At 54.9% G+C, this 16579-nt stretch overlaps 1 protein-coding gene across 2 annotated transcripts in view; it reads right to left on the minus strand.

Moving 5' to 3' along the window:
- The window catches only part of MAP3K14 (mitogen-activated protein kinase kinase kinase 14), a 43881-nt gene that overhangs the window by 7514 nt on the left and 19788 nt on the right, over positions 1 to 16579 (minus strand). Inside the window, exons 2-10 of one of the 2 annotated variants that reach the window (XM_040497863.1) lie at positions 14656 to 14819; positions 12289 to 12561; positions 11081 to 11150; positions 9272 to 9482; positions 8544 to 9161; positions 7237 to 7374; positions 1076 to 1205; positions 758 to 889; positions 147 to 251 (exon numbers count right to left, since the gene is read on the minus strand). In XM_040497863.1, coding sequence (XP_040353797.1) covers positions 147 to 251; positions 758 to 889; positions 1076 to 1205; positions 7237 to 7374; positions 8544 to 9161; positions 9272 to 9482; positions 11081 to 11150; positions 12289 to 12541 — 1657 coding nt within the window. In that variant the 5' untranslated portion in view covers positions 12542 to 12561; positions 14656 to 14819. The remainder of the gene's footprint in view (positions 1 to 146; positions 252 to 757; positions 890 to 1075; positions 1206 to 7236; positions 7375 to 8543; positions 9162 to 9271; positions 9483 to 11080; positions 11151 to 12288; positions 12562 to 14655; positions 14820 to 16579) is intronic. The other variant, XM_040497862.1, reaches the window with a different exon arrangement.

Below are 16579 nucleotides of genomic sequence, written 5' to 3' on the forward strand. Positions count from 1 at the left end.
AGGGTTGTTGATGGGCTGAAATACTGTGAACAAAAAGGGTTCACACTTCTGACTGCTATTACAGAAAGCACAGGAGAAGGCTAATGCTTCGTGAAGGCTAGTGGTGACTGTCATCGTGGGGGAGGGAGGCAGGAGGCGGGGCTTACCCGTGAGCAAGGACTTCCCCAGGCCATCGGGTTGAAGGCACACAGCATGGCCGAAGTCACAGAGGGCTGCACGGCTCCCATCGCTGGACAGGAGCACATTGTCAGCTGCCAGGCCACCCCAGAGAAGAAGAGGAACAGGTGAGTCACTCCAGGCCCCAGCCCCATCTGGACCTCCAGGGAGGCAGTTTCTGGCTGACCCTACATGACAGCTGCCTGCTTCTGATTAGTTTTATTAGTCATAAGGAAGGGAGGAGGTTTATCAGTTCGGGCTAGAGGCAGGGAGCAGGCGGATCTCTGAGGTCTGGGGACAGTTTACTCCTGGGACACTGCCACTCAGCTCTGCTGCCCCCACCCTCCCCCAGTGGTCACCAGTGCCTAGGAACGCCATCTGCAGTTCTCTGCAGGCACTGCCCACTGGCAACTAGGGTGCCGGGCTAAGGGCCTGGGGAACACACTTCCCCCTCCTGCCAGCACAGCCCTGCCAGCCTGACGTGGGACCTGCCACTGGGGACGGTCAGGCAGGCCCAGAAGATCTGGGAGGAAGTCAGGCAGGTTGAGATAAGGAAGGAGGAGGCCGCTGGGGACCAGGGCGGTGGGGGCACAAGCCTCACCTTTGATATCTCCGTGCAGAATCCTTCGGGTGTGAAGGTACTCCAGCCCTTCCAGAGCCTGGCCTAGGTAGTAAAGGGCCCGGTCCTCCGGCAGACAGCCCTTCTGCTTTATGAGCTGGCCCAGCGAGCCACCTAGGAGACCAACAGCCAGTCTTTACATGGTGCATTTCCAGGCCTGCAAGCAGGCCACGGGCAAAGGCCTTCAAAGGGCAGGTGGTGGAAAGTAGGCCTTTCTGGCTGATGTCACAGGGTCAAGAGATTAAAAATGGAATAACTGGGGACCACGGTCAACCCTTGGCTCTGAACCTGGCTCCTTACCTTCTAAGAGTTCCATGAAGATGTTGACCCAAGGACCTTCCTTCACAGCTCCATACAGAGGGACGATTCTGGGTGAGGTCAATCCTGCACATGCCATCAACTCCTCTGCCCGAAACACTTCGATGCGCACCTGGCAGGGCGCAGAGGTAGCTGTGAGTCAGGGTAAGGGACAAGGGCTGGTTCCCCAGTGCCCCTGCACAGAGACTGCTGATGTTCCCAGTGACGATTCTGAGGCCAGGCAGGGCCCTGGTGGGCCTACTGGAGCCACAGAGACTAAACTGTATACCCTGGGGGGGTCAGGTTCAACATCCAGTGCATGGTTAAAATTCTGCACTGCTGATGTGTGTGGAATCACAAAGACTACAGCCCTTATCCAGGCTCCTGGCACGCTGCCCACCCTCAAATCTGCCAAACACAGAACTTTTTTTTTGCCCCAGCCCAAATGTCTGGGCCATTTCGAGGACATGAGACCTTCTGTTTATCAACATCCACGTCTACTCTTCAGAGGCTGGGTTTCCATCTTATCTGTAGCCAGAGCCGATGGCAGCCAAGGATCCTGGCTCTGTCAGTGCCTCTGATCCTCAGCACTTTTCTCAGCTCGTAATTATTTGTCTTTCCCCTGAAGGCTAAAGTGCCCATGTAGACGGAGCAGTGCCTGTTTATTCTGTTTGCAGCTGTTTCCCCGGGATCTGGGCAAAAGGAGGCTTCTAACGGGAGGGGTTTGGCCAAGGTCCCTCCCATAGGGACCACCCAGTCCTTTGTGTAGGGATGAGCACAGCAAGGGGGGAAGAAACAGGCCTAGGATACAATCATCCTAGACTGAGACTCTGGCTTGGCCATTTCCAAAGGTAGAGTGTGTCCCTTAAGCTGTGTTTCCATGTGCAAACGGTGATGACAGTGTCATCTGCTCCCGCGTAGAGTGAGGATTTGGAGGGATGATAACCCAGCACTAGGCCTCGCAACCAGCGGGTGCTCAGGAAATGTTAGCTGCCCCCTTCCTTCCTCCAGCTCATATAAGAGCAACTTATTAAACACTTAGAAGTCCTAACAGACACTTGTCCTCTCCTTTCCGGTTGCCGCTGGTTCTCCTGTTAGTCTTAACAGGTACCACCAGGGGGCGCCGGTGGCAACAAAACCAGCCTGGAAGAAATCACTCAGGACCTGGCAGTCTGGCTTGGAGACATGCTGACTTGGCAGGAGCCCTGACGATGTGGGGCTTTTGGACTTTTGCCTATCAGTGGAAAATGTCTCTCTTCTGGTTACAGAGTATCTGGTCTGGTTAATCAACTTGCAGAAATTTTGACTCTTTGTCAGCGTTTCCAGCTCTGAACCTGAGTTGGAATGAATTCACCATCAGGACTCATACTAGCAAAGGTCTTTAACTCTCGGGCTCCCAAACGGAGCTGAAGCAGTTTGGGGCACCCCAGAGGACTTGGCAGGGTGCTGCAGGATGTTTTTCTTTCTTTCTTTTTCTTTTTCTTTTTTTTTTTTTTCTTTCTTTCTTTCTTTCTTTCTTTCTTTCTTTCTTTCTTTCTAGTTTATTTATTTTGAGAGAGACAGAGAGAGCACGAGGGGGAGAGGGGCATAGAATCCTCCGAAGCAGGCTCCACGCTGCCAGCGCAGAGCCAGACGGGGCTTGAACTCACGAAACCGTGAGCTCATGACCTGAGCCGAAACCAAGAGTCAGACACTTCACTGACTGGGCCACCCAGGCGCCCCCAAGATGTTTTACTTTTGAGGGGAGCAGGGATGATGGCTGTCTGTGGGACACCGCGTAAATTACTCCTCAAGATAGTTCAGTTTCAACATTAGCTTGCGCTCCATTCTTTCCACGTATCTTTACGAAGCTAGGTTTTTGGAGCTTGCCGGGATACAAGTACTTTGGTGGGGGATAGGAAGCAGGATATGAAGCTGAGGATGTCTGATCTGATTTCAAAATTTTGAGAAGTTGTGCAGTGCCCAACGAGGCATACATCCCGTTAGTAGTTATGATTAAGAACAGAAGGAAATTTCCTTTCAACTTATGTGTATTGTTATTCAAATGACTACTAAGTTGTTAGGAAAAACACTATTATTTGACCTAATTACTTTAATAAACGGAACTTTTAGGTATTTGTTTTGGCCTGGGGTGTCATGAAAAATTACTGACACTAAGGGCTGCAAACCAAGAAAGGCTGGGAACCTCTGCCCTAACTTTTAAGAAATCCATAAGTCCTCTGGAGTATTCCAGTAATGTTGAGAACATTCTCACCCAGGGGCACCTGGCTGGCTCAGTCAGTACAGCCCATGACTCTTGATCTCAGAGTTGTAAGTTCAAGCCACGCTAGGTGTAGAAATTACTTAAAAATAAGAATCTTTAGGGGGCGCCTGGGTGGCTCAGTCGGTTAAGTGTCTGACTTTGGCTAGGTCATGATCTCACGGTTTGTGAGCCCTGCCTTGGGCTCTGTGCTGACAGCTCAAAGCCTGGAGTCTGCTTCAGATTCCGAGTCTCCCTCTCTCTCTCTCTCTCTCTCTGCCCCTTCCCTGCTCACACTATGTCTGTGTCTCTCTCTCAAAAATAAACATTCAAAAAAAAATTAAGAAAAATAAAAATGAAAATCTTAAAAAAAATTTTTTTTCAATTCTCACCCAGACCCGGGTGGGGGCGGGTCAGAGGGGACACTCCAAAACACAAGGTGATTTAGAAGTCTGTGCCAGCCCCAGGGAGAGCAAGCAGAAAGGGCAGTCCCGAGCGGGGCAGCTGGAGAGAAAGCACACAGCCGCCCAGCTGGCCCACCTCTCCTCCCTGGACCTCAGGGTCCTCATCTGTTAAAGCAAGGGGCTGGACTATGGTGAGGGTGTTCACGAAAACTAATATTCACTGCCCACTGAACACATGCGAGGCACCATTCTAAGCACTTTATGAGCATTCGTTATTTACGTCTTACAATAGCCTATGGGGTGGTATTCTCATTATCTCCAATTTACAGATGAGGAAGCTAGAGTCTGGACAAATAACTTGCCCAAGGTCACTGGTAGGAAGTCTCAGAGGTGGGGTTTTGGTTGGGGAAGCCTGACTCTGGGGTGCCAGCTGCCCCGCCTCACCGAAGGCCTTCCCAGGAGTATCAGCTCTTACATCCAGGACGTTCTCACGTACATTCGGGAGCGTGTAGGTGGGAGCGCGGTCAGCAATCCCCTGACTGCCAAGTCCACAAGCCACTTCCCCCGCTTAACTGCCTGCATGCTGACACTGGGGATTGACTTTTCTTTCTTAAAACTCTCCCTCTTGTTCAGTATTTGTATCCATTTTATTTCATCAGTAAAAACACGGAAAATAGCAATTCTGTAAATTCTTTTAAAGATCCCGGGAACGTAAGATACGTGAAAAGTAACTCACAGTACTGGGCGCACTGTAGTCGAATAAACAGAGGGGTCCCCCCATTTCCTCGTCGCCATGGAGATACTCTCCCCTCAGTCCTAGATCCCCTTCTTAGCGCTCGTCCAGGCTGCCCTCACTGGTGTACCTTGCTGACGGCTGCTTTCTACCACCTTTATGCCATGTAAATGTCCATCCCCCATTACAACGTGGCCGAGCCTTTCCGGGGGTGTGGATTCCGCAGCTTTGCCTCTAGCCCCTGGCGCCGTATCTGGCACAGACCAGGTGCTTGGTAACGGCTGGGTTGGGCCAAGGCCACACTAACCCAATCGGAGGCAGAGTCAAAAGGAGGCTCCCAGAACTCCATGCAGGAGCCAGATGTTCTTAAATGAATGGTTCTTAACCCTCTTTGGGCCACAGACGTCTTTAACACCTGATACATGATAACGGACGCTTCCCCATCCAAAATGTGTGTGCCACACACAGATACACCATTGAACAAAGTTCCAGGAGCTCACACGTTCTATAAATTCATCCACTGGCGAGGATACGAACTTCTACGTCAGCTGATAAAAAGCACTAGAGAGACATGGAGGTACCAATAAGGAACTGTGCCCACGATATGCGATCACATGGAAAATATGGCACAGGACAGCCTCTAGAGTAGTCTCGTTTTAATAAAAGCAACTACATGTTTATGTATGCACAAAAAGTCTAAAAAGATGTCAAAGGGCAGCTGCCTCTGCGAACGGGATTGGGGAACAAGGACTTTTGTGTTTTGGGGTATCCTTTGAAATCTTCTATAATGAGCCTGTGTTTACTTGCCATTAAAAGATCAAACAAGGCCTTAACAAAGTGAACAGACCCCCGTGCGTTAAACCCTGGACTTGTGACCAGTCAGCATCTGACCCGAGGCCATGGATGTTCTAGAAGGAGGACCAAGGAAGTGCTGTTGTTCCACATGCTGGATCTTCCTCGGGGAACACTGGAGAGTGCACAGACCCGCTCTGACCGCTGATCCCTGCCCCCTCCCCCAGTGCCTGCTCTACATCCCGCCCCCACCCCCCCCAGAAAAAGGAGAGAAAGGAGGGGCTGTCTGCCCACCCGATGGCAGCTGTGTGGGCGGCCCCAAAGCCACCCCACTGAGCTCTTGGGTCGGGGAGGCAGATTCTGGAAGAGGCCAGTTCTGGCCCTGGGGAGCCTACTCCTTGTGCTTGGAGCTTTTCCGCCTGCCTTGGGGAGGTGAGAAATGGAGTATCTGTCTTCTACTATATCAGGGTTGTTTTCCTTGTTGCCTGGGACCCTGGAGAACCTCAGCAGGGCGACAGCTGAGAAGCCCAGTGACTAAGCTCCCCTAGCGCTGGGCACTGGACTCCAGGACACTTCATACTCTCGCTCTCCTCCCACCCAGCCTTCAGGAGGGACAGCTGAGCCTTCTCCGATGGCCTGGGGAGGGCACATGGCCTTGGCACCCAGTGGGAAATGCCGGCCCACGCTGGCAGGCACTCAGCACGTGCCTGGGCCGGCGGGGGGAGGCGGGGGTGGGGCCCGCTCCGTTGACACAGTGTGTCTGAAGTTTGGGGTAATACCTATGGATAGTCCCCCTCTCAGCCCATCACCCGGGGGCCCAAGCTCTCCAACTGTAACATCCCGGCCTACCTACAAGCCAAGAAAGCCAGGGTATTCAGGGTATTCATATCACAATTTGCGTCCTCACCGCTGAAAGCCACAAGCAGCCGCGGGGCTGAGCGTGCCTTTGGTCCTCTTCCCTTCGGGGGGAGCAGAGGGTCCCTGACAAGACCTGCTTGAAAACAAGGTCTACCAGGGAGCTAGCTTATTTCCTTTTGTCACGGGCCAAGAAAACGGCCCCTCGAAACGTTTCTCATTTCAGCCTCTTGCGGTCCTGGGCGCTAGCTCTGAGGCTGAGTTTGGGCCGAGGACAAGGTGGCTTCCAGTCAAGGTGAACTGAGGGTGGGGGTAGGAGAAAAGACACCTGAAGGGGAGCAGGGCCAGCACCAAGGTCTGTGTTCTGCTGCGGCACAAAGAGGCCTCAGCTCCAGGCCCAGCTCTCTGGTTCTAGACAAGGCACGCTACCTTCTCCGGTCCCCGGTGCTACCCTGGTGAAACGAGGGAGCAGGGGAGGCGATTCACGCCCCTGCTCCCGTCGATTCCCAGGACCATGAGTCTCTTCCCCTGCCCACTTCCTACAGAGTGGATCGCAGCCAGACTCTGGAGCTAGCCAAGCCTGGGTCTCTTGCTAAGTCTCATTTCCTCATAAGGTCCACCTCCCAGGACCTATTATTCCCACCAGCAGGAGGCAGAGCCCAAACCGAAATCAGATCTGACGTCCCAAGCGCATGGCCTCGTCCAAGAGGCACCCGTTAGGGGCAGGTTATTATTGTGGTGGTTTTTACCTTCTGGCCCAGGCGTGAGCAGCCCCACTATGTGGTTTAGGGGTTTCAGCTCAACACGAATTGCACGACGAGCCAACACCTTCCAGGTTTGGACTTGCCCCTAAGGGCCCCGGCATCAGGAGTGGCCCAGGACGCGTGCACACTTGCATACTCCATCTGACACACGCACACCAAGTGCAGCTCCCAGGCCGGGACATGTGACCGAGACTGCTCCCTTCCGGCTCCAGCTGACCCCAGGGTGCCCAGCGACAGCCAGGCTCTGTTAACAAGCCAGAGCCATGGCTGCCCTGTGATTGCCCTTGAAAGAAAGCAGAAGGAACACGACAAGCCACCTGCCTGGCTTCCCTCTGCAGCCCCCGGAGCCCAGGCGCACCTTTTTCTTTCGGGCCTACCTTTTTGACCGCACACTGGAAGCCAGTCTGCTTGTCCTGCATCCTGTGCACCTCTCCAAAGGAGCCTCTGCCCAGACAGGGCTGGCGCGTGGCCCAGTGGACCTCCTCTCGGTACTCATAATCCACCGGCTTGAGTTTCTGGGGTTGGCAGGAGACAGAAGCCAGTTTCAGTGACCAGGGCAGCGGGCGGGACGAAGGGTTACAGTGAGGAAGGCTCTCTGGCTGGTCGTCCTTGCCAGGCTGCTGGGGCAGAGCCCTCACCACCAAAGACACCCCCGGGTCTGAGGCAGGGCTCTGCAGGGGCAGGACCAGAGGGAGTTACAGGAATAAAGTGAAGGCAGTGGACAGCCTCACCGGCTGCCCAAACTAAGCCGACCCTTGTGGCGAAAGATCCTTCTCCCCAGACTTGCGGTTGTGGGACACAAATGGAATTGTCGGGCGCCTGGGAGGCTCAGCCGGTTAAGCGTCTGACTCTTGACTTTGGCTCAGGTCATGGGTTTGAGCCCCGCACGGGGCTCTGCACTGATAGGGCGGAGCCTGCATGGGATTCTCTCTCCTCTCTCTCTGCCCCACCCCCGGCCCCCAACCTCTCTCTCAAAATAAATAAATCAAACTTTAAAGAAATGGAACTATCAACAACCTTGACCAAAAGTATAGCTCCGAAGCTATAAGGTAGAAGAAAGGGAAGAGACCATGAAGAGGGGTGGGGGATAAGGGATCATGTCAAAGATGGATGGAATAAACCCCAGAAATTGAAGTCTGGTAAAATCATCTTAGAGTTATAAAGCTCTCCAGCAGAGCACTGGAGGGAAAGAGGAAGGCCAGGGGGATATGCAGATGGTCAAAATCCTCGTCTTTCATAGCAGGGGTCAGGAGGGAACATGTGCAGTTGATGCTTGCTTATTCCTCTTTCTCAGTATGTGTATCATTCAACACACACACACACACACTCTTCAGCAATAACTTAATAAGTTCGGCAATAACTTCAGAAGAACTCAAAGCAGAAATATCTAAAAAGCCTGAAGAATGATCTGGAGGTGGAGCAGGATACCGCCTCTCGCCAGGGATGAGCACTTTCCGCCTATCTGATGACGATACAGATACTTCGATACAGAGTGAAGACTATGCCCCGCCCCACTCCCCCCGCCACCCCGACTCCCCGCAAAGGTGGGAAGTAAAAAGGGTCTGGCAGGTTTCCAGTGATGCTTCGCCCCCCCCCCACAAGAACAGGTCCTGCCTGACGGCCGGCTGCTGCTCTGGGCCCCAGAGCGGGTGGTACATGTACCTGTGTTTGGGGGATGGCTTACCTCTGTAAGCAGGACCCCCTCGCTGTCCATCGTTTCAGGGCTGGGCTTCTGGGGCTTGAAACCTCCTGCCGACCAGGTCTTGGCCAGGCTGGCCAGGCTGTGGGCCTGGCCTGAGCTCACACTGCCTTGCAGGGCGTGTACCATGTACTCCTCCACAGAAAACTTGTCATACGGGCCCCGGGACGGGCAGCCGGGCTCCAGGTGTGGGCCGGGCACAGGCTTCTGACCGTCCACACAGGCCAGTTTGCCCAGGTGGGGGCCGGACAGGGGCTGCTGGCTGTCTATACAGGCCAGTTTGTCTAGGAAGAAGGACTCTAAGGGATGAGGTTTCCAGGGCTGGAGAGGATGGAACGGGAAGGGATGGGGCAGTCTGCTGTAGGGGAAGGGGTGAGCGGGCTGGGGCAGGGGGCCTAGATCCTGGGGGTGGTGGAGTTTCCACACGTGATTTAGACATTGCAAGGGGCTGATCAGTTTGTGGAGTTCTGATCGAGGCAGTGCCGGCCGCAGGCCCTCCTCGAGCTTCTTGAAACAGAGTTGGCCGAGGCCTGGCTCCTTTAGAGGCTTGGTGAACTGGAGGGCGTTCCTCACATATGGGGGGCCCAGTGGGGACTCATCCTCCTGTGGGGGAAAACACAGGTGGTAGTACATACACAGGGCCAGGCTGAGGCACGGGCATCGTCCCGAAGGCCCCACGAGCCTGGGGCCTGGGGGGCGCTGGCGGGGCTCACCTGCACGGGGACAGTGCAGCTCTCCTGCTCCGGGGTTCTGGGGAGGGGTTTGGCCAAGGCCGCTCCCGCCTGAGCCAGGGACTTGGAGCTCTTCTTCTTGCGTTTCTTCTGGGCTTTGCTGCGACGCTTCCCCTTCCAACACACACGGGCCATTTTGCCCTCGGTTGCGTGGGCCACATTGTTGGGGATCTGATCGAGACTCTCGGACTGGCTGTCAAAAGGGACGGATACGCACGTCGAGTGTGAGGAGGCAGGAAGGCGGAACAGCTCGGGTAACTGCAGTTAGAGTCGTGGAGACCTGAGCTCAGATCCCAGCCCAGGGAGTCCTTGTGTGAACGTGGGTGAGTTCCTAAGCCCCAAGGAGCCTCCATTTTCTCATTTATAAAATGGGTGTAGGATTTCCTGCCATGCAGAGGAAGATGAGGTTTAAAGGAAACCGCTCATTTAGAAAGCCTACCTTGGCGCCTGATCCCAAGGCAAGCTTCCAATAGACAGCAGCTATTACTACCGTGATGGGGTGCACACGGCTCTCTGGGGGGGGGGGGCGGGGAATGGGAGGATGTGAGGTTCTCTCACCGCTCTCCAGGGTGGGCTGCCCCTGGAGAGGTCCCGGGGTCGGGGGGGCGTGTGGCTAGGAGGGCCACACTCCCCAGCGGGCATTCTCAGCTCTGACAACAGTCTGTTTCTGTTGCCTCTGGACGGAGGGACGGTTGAGTTTGGGCACCACTGGTTCCTGGAGATACCTGGTTTCTGGGAATGTAAGCTGCTGTATAAACAGACACCGTGGCTGGGCTGATGCCTGGTATCAGGGGAGCCTCCCCTCCTCCGACAGCCTACAGGCTCACTACCACCATGGATCCAAGCTGGCTTTCCCCCTGCCAGGCATTAAGGCATTGGCCACAGAATAGTGTCTGAGAAAGCCGCAACCTTAGCTGCCCCCCCCTCAGATGGCCTCATCTTCTGCCCCCCGCAAAGGAGGCAGACTCACACCAGTCTTGGGTGGGGGGTGGGGTGGGGGGGACTGCTAGAGGCCTATGGGCTTCTCCCAGGCACCTGAAAGAAATGGGCCCATCAGAAACCCCCTACTCTGGGCCGAAAGGCGTCTGGGGCGGCATAAGGAATCGGATCAAACACTGAACATTTCTTGGTGCAAAAGCAGCAGCCTTCCCCACAACCTTTTCATCACGAACGCTTTCCAAATCCCCATGACAAAAAAGTCCGTCTGTTGGTAGAGGAGGGAGCTGTTTTCCAGGTTCAACCTGCAGCTGGCCAAAAACCATCTTTGGGGATGGGGAGCCCGGGGAGCAGACTGAGCCCCCTTCTAGCCTCCTTTCCACGGGCCCCCCAGCTGTGAATCCGTCGGTCCCTTTCTGATCCCAAACCTTCATCCCTCCTTGGGTGTGTCTCGAAGGGGAAAAGACACCAGCAGGTTTCTCTCATAGTTCGAGCGGCCCCTCGGCGCCTGCACTCACGGTCACGCACCGGTGGGAAAAAGACTCCTGTTCCCAGCACCCTCCCTATTGATGGGAAACGAGGGGGAGCAGCAAGGACTCCGAGGAGAATAAAAATAAAACGTCAAGCTGATGGGACCCAGAGGCAGTCATCCACACGCCATGAAAAGCTTTTGAAAAGCTTCTTTGGCTGACAGAGCGGTTCAGCCAGGAAAACCTGGGCGGGCTCCAAGAGCTGAACCACAGGTGCTGGAGGAGGGAGCCAGGGGTCACTTGGGAGCGGCCTGAGCGAGCAGCTGGGGGAGGAGGGATGACGCGGTTTCAGTTCCCTGGGCCCCATGCAAGCTGGCCTCCTTACCTGTACTGTTTGGACCCGGCGATGAAAATCCGCTCTGAAAAGGTAGGGCTGAACTCTTGGCTGTTCTCACCTTGTGAGTCAAGGAAAAGAGAGGTTGGACAGGCAGAAAGGAGGAGAGGAAGAAGAGGGACTCGGCACTGAGGAGACAGACATTTTACAGATACCCTCTTGGGCTGCCGTGCCTCGGCCTCACCACCTGCCTGCCGGCCCACCCCCCCCCCCGCCAACAAGAGCAAAGGGCATGCTGATAATAGCGGGTGATAAGGGTGCCCACCTCACTTCACCGTGGCCCTTAACTGAGATGATCTATATAACATATGACACACCCAACGGAGTGCCCGGCACGTAGTAACAGTTCAGTAAGTATCAGCTCTTGTGGACGTCTGTTACGTGTGTAAATGCGTGTATTATGACCACGGGCATCTCGCTCACTCCATTTTAATTTGTATTCTCTCATCGCTTCTCAAAAACCAGCCAGAAGGAAGCGGAACTCAGGGCAAGATGTGTATAGGTGGGAAAATGCCACCACGAGCTGCCGGGCTCTCCCCTGAGAAAGCCTCTTGGAGGGCAGGGGAGAGAGAGAGGAGGGCTTCTGGCCTCACCCAGGCACCTGGGGGTTTCTCAGGCTCTGGCGGCAGTCACCAGGCAGAGTCATTTTGAAGTATCTTGGGTGGAAGCAGAAAGGACCAGACCAGGCCCCGCCCTGGAATGGCCTATGTCCCCTCAACTGGCTCAGCAGGCCCAAGAGGAGGTGTTCATTCTCTAGGGTGGGGCCACCTCAGCATGGAAGGTGGTGAAGGGCCTACAGGCCCCAGAGGGGCTTTCCAGGAGACCTGGCCTTTCCTGTCTGGGGCCTCTCCAGAGATGCTCAGGCTGCCCAAGGTCACAGCACAAGGCTAATGGCTTGCCTGACGATCCTGCCAAGAGCCCTAGGACCTGTGAAGCCTCCCAGCTCTCTTCCCCTGCTCCGGTCGTGACGGGCAAAAGCCTCCCTGCACCACTCCTCCCTTCTGTGCTCTGTTCCCCGGCACCGTTATGGCTCCTGCTTCGACTCATTCTTGGCCTACCCCCCAGGCTGTGTCTTGTGAAAATCTCAGAGAGCCGCTGCCCTGACCTCCCACCCCTGCGCCGTGCCACCCTGGTGCAGGGACCGTGCCCACCTGTAGGCCCGCCCACCTGCCCTCTCTGTCCCCAGCCCGGGCCCTTACATTCGGCCTGCGCGATGATGGAGATGGCGGCCAGTCCTCCCTCGGAGCCTTCCTTGGCTGTGCCTTTGGTGATCACGTCGTTCAGGATATCCCACTTCCCGCAGAACACAGGGCTCTTCTCTACGGCCTCGAGCTTGTTGGCGGGGTTTTGCTTCTTGCCCATCGCCTGTGTCTTCTCCTTGGCCTTGGCGAGCTCCTTCTGCCCGGCCGCCGAACCAGGGGCGCCTGGGCAGGCCATTTCCATCACTGCCATCTCCCAGGCTCACGCTCGCCCTGAGGGACCAGATGCAGAGCAGGTCACTCTCGGATCCCACGGGGACCCGGGCCAGGCTGGGTGGGAGGAGAAAAGCGGGGGGAAAGGCTCTCTGCCTCATACATTTACCTTCCAAACAGCCCAAGTGACGAAGGAGTCAACCTTTCTTGTTCCTTGTGGCACAGGCCCCCACCCCTGGTCCTGTCAGCACACCACCACAAACAGACTCCCCCACTCGGCCCACAAGGAGGATTCCAGCCCACTTCCTCCAGAACCACCACGGCACCGACATCTGGGATTGGTTCATTCTTGCTTTTACAAATACTGGCCGAATCGTTTTCTGTGGTTCATTTTATGGTGAATTTTGCTCCCTCAGAACACGGTGGTACATTCCATACTCCAAAACTGCCAGTCACCCCACTGACTTGCCTTCTTAGAGGACATGTCTACACTGGCCACGATGGCTCTTTTCCAAATGGGGAGAATTAAGTTTTTGTTCTCTTGCAGGAGGTAGATAAATGTATGTGCGTGTGTGTATACAGATTTATGTGTGCATATATGCATCACACACACACACACACACACACACACACACGAAATGTTACAAAGTCTAAAAATCAGTACGCAAATGACAGCGCCTGCACTCGACTCCTTTCCCAGGACACATCTGTCTGTGGCCTTCCAGAAGGAACTGCCATGCTTCCATCTGTAATACTCATTTGCCGACAACTTATGTGTTCTCATTCTTCCAGGCAACATTAGTAGTAGAATTTGTATTAGAGCCCCCAACGCCAACCTGTACCTCTAGAAATCTGAAGACAAAGCACAGGGCTTCAACTCTCTGGGCTCTCTCTCCAGCGGCCCTGTGTGTTCCCTGGAAGCCCCAAAGGGGTGGGAGCCCGGCGCTGAGGCAATCTGTGCAAACGGCATGTGGACTAGAACTGTCAGGAAAGAGATCTGCGCCGATCTGGGATTGCTCCCATCTGGGAACCTTTTTAAAGACTAGGACTGTGGACTCCCAAAGCGTAGGTCCCTCCTGGGTCACGACTTGCTTTAGACCAAGCCTGAGAAGGCATCACATTCAGACAGGTTTTTAATTAAGTGCTCTCTGCTGGCAGGTTGGTCTAAAGCTGTTGCTAACAGACGGGAGTGTTCCCTGCTGTAAGTGCGCTCATTCTGGAACACGCCTCCATGTGCTTGTGGGGCAGAAAGACAGGCCGTGTGAAGGCGAACCTCTACACCGCTGGCCCTTTGCCCTGGGTGGCTAGAAGCTGACATGGGACGGTGGGGGGATGGGCATCTCAAGGCCGAAGCCCTCTTCCTCTGGAGTCTGCCTCCCTGCAATGGCCACAAAGCACTGAACCAGCTCCACTGGGCGGGAGGGTGAGGGTGGGATGGGCTTGTTGGTCACTACTAACTTGATCCTTTCATCTCTGCCTTCAAGGGTCTGCTGGCTTTGAAGTCAGAGCAGCTCCAGCTTTCAGCACAGATGCTTGGGTGTGACCCCGAATTCGGATGCTGAGGAGGCTGCATGGGAGGTCTTGTTGTTACCTGATGACCTTAAGAAGTCTAAGGGGTGTTCTGACTTCCAAGTGCCTACCTATCTCAGCCTCTTTACCAGGGAAAATGGGGTCTTAGAAACAAACCCCGGGGCACTTGGGTGGCTCAGTCGGTTAAGCGTCTGTCTTCGGCTCAGGTCACGATCTCCCAGTTTGTGAGTTCGAGCCCTGCATCGGGCTCTGTGCTGACAGCTCGGAGCCTGGAACCTGCTTCAGATGCTGTGTCTCCCTCCCTCTCTGCCCCTCCCTTGCTCATGCTCTGTCTCTCAAGAACAAACAAACAAACAAACAAACAAACATTCAAACGAACAAACAAAAAACGAACCCCAAGCCCTCCGGACCTAACACCACTAGAGGTGTGCCTGCAGGGACCTCAGCAGTGCTTTAATCTCATTCTCACTTGAAGAAACTGATGCAAACCAGGTGGAGACTCGCCCAAGGTCACCCAGCCTCGTGTGGCACTGCAGGACCACAGCCTGGAACCTCCAGCTCCAGGCTGTACTGCCCCCTCCCCAAGTCTCCTGTGCTACAGGCAAACTCAAGGGGGAAACTCACGGCCCTGCCTGGTCAGAAGGCTCCTGAGGGCAGGAATGGTGCCCTCAGAGTATAGCACGGCGGGGCATGGACGAGACGATCGATGTTGGCTGAATGGGGGAATCGGAGGATGACCCTCAGAGACAGGATGATCCCAGGCACCAGGGATAAAGAGAAAGTTCCATCTGAGGAGTGAGACAAATGAGGCCAAGCTGTCAGTGGTTGCTGCAGGGGCACCCAGCTATTTGAGAACTGGCTGCGTTGGGCTCACGGGGCTGTCTCTGTCTGACATGGCTCATCGTGAGCTAGAGCCCTCCAGAGAGGCTGGGGGGTGGCCCCTCTCCCCCAGGAGCCGTCCTTTCACGTTGGGGGTTAGCTGGGCCGCTGGCCAGGGGCTCTGATCCCCCTCCATGAGCATGCTGGGCTCCCCAGGCCCAGAGAAGCTGAGGCTGAGGCAGCCGGGCTAAGGGCCTCCTCTGCAGTTCCCTGATGACTCATCCCACAGCCTGGCAGGCAGAGAGAGGAACAAGCAGGCCGTTGAGAAACTAACCCAGCAGCTGGCAGCTGAACCTGTGAAGGGCACGGGAAAACAGGCTGACCCTCACCTCCCAGGGCCACAAAATCACGGCCTGGGAGCTGTACGGCTTCTCCTGTGCCATGTGACCGTGACTCAGACCCTCGCTGACAGCCTCCAAGTTCAAGAAGCTATTCTCAGGATACTCTGGCCTGACGGCAGGTCTCCTACACATTCACACACGCTTGCTGCCCCCCCTCCCCCCGCCTCCTTCCCCACTTCTGTAAGGGGCCTGGCCTACAAAAAACCGGGGTTCTCATGAAGCCTGGGACTGACGGCCGGGTGGCATTTCCAGCCCTGGGCTTGTTGCCCCGGACCGCTGCCCTACAGCCTTGCCCCTTCTCTCTCCCGCAGCTTGTGGGGTGAAGACCGAGTGGGGGCCAGCTGCGCCTCTGCCTTTGAAGGCGTGTCAAAATCCTGATCCATTACTAAGTCTGGACGCCCTCCCCAGCTCCACTCAGGTCTCAAATGCATTCTGCCCCTCTGCTCTCTCACAGGGCTGAAGACGTGGGCCCTGGCAATAGCCACACCCACTCAGCTCACTGACAAGGCCACGAACAAAAGGGGAAAGAAAGGCGTGGAATTTATTCAGTATCAGACCCGACGTGGGGCTCAAACCCACGACCTGTGAGATTATGACCTGAGCTGAAGTTGGCCGCTTAACCGACTGAGCCACCCAGGTGCCCCAGCCGAGTTGGGGAATTCTTAATGTGGCTTCAAGGACAGCTTCAGGATGGTCTGTGAACCGCAGAAACTACATGCAGTTTGTATTTTTCCAGAGAAGAGGTCCACAGCTTCCATCATAATTTTTAAGGGTCTGACGTTCCCCAGAAGGTTACCATAGTCTCTCCAGAAGATCAAGACCAGGGTTAATGCCTGATTTTGGCATTGCTCTTCGTGTCAAGGAAGAGCTCAAAAACACAGCAGTTTCCTACCCGACTCCAAGTTAGAATGGCCTGATGAGTTTTAAAATGCACTCGCCCCAGACATACTGAATCAGTTGCTGGGCGTTAAGCCCAGAATCTGTACTTGTGACAAGTTCTCTGGGTGATTCTGATGCCAAGGGGCCAGAGACTGCCATCTGACTCCTGCTCTATACTGTAAGGCTGTGCCGTCCAAAATGGCAGCCACATGTGGCTCTCTACATTTAAATCAACTGAAGTTCAATCACATTTAAACTCAGTTCCTCAGTCACACTAGCTATCATATTGGACAGTGCAGATAGAGAACATCTCCATCACTGCAGAAAGTCCTAACAGACAGTTCGTATTTAAGGCTAGGATAGTAATGTTTTCTCCAACAGCAAAATTTCTGTTCCTGGGATCCTGGGACAGGAGTTTAGACTAAATGAATTGCCGATTAACTGGAAGG

The sequence above is a fragment of the Herpailurus yagouaroundi genome, unplaced genomic scaffold (genome assembly GCF_014898765.1).
Source record: "Herpailurus yagouaroundi ecotype Mexico unplaced genomic scaffold, PumYag 189, whole genome shotgun sequence".
NCBI lineage: Eukaryota > Metazoa > Chordata > Mammalia > Carnivora > Felidae > Herpailurus > Herpailurus yagouaroundi.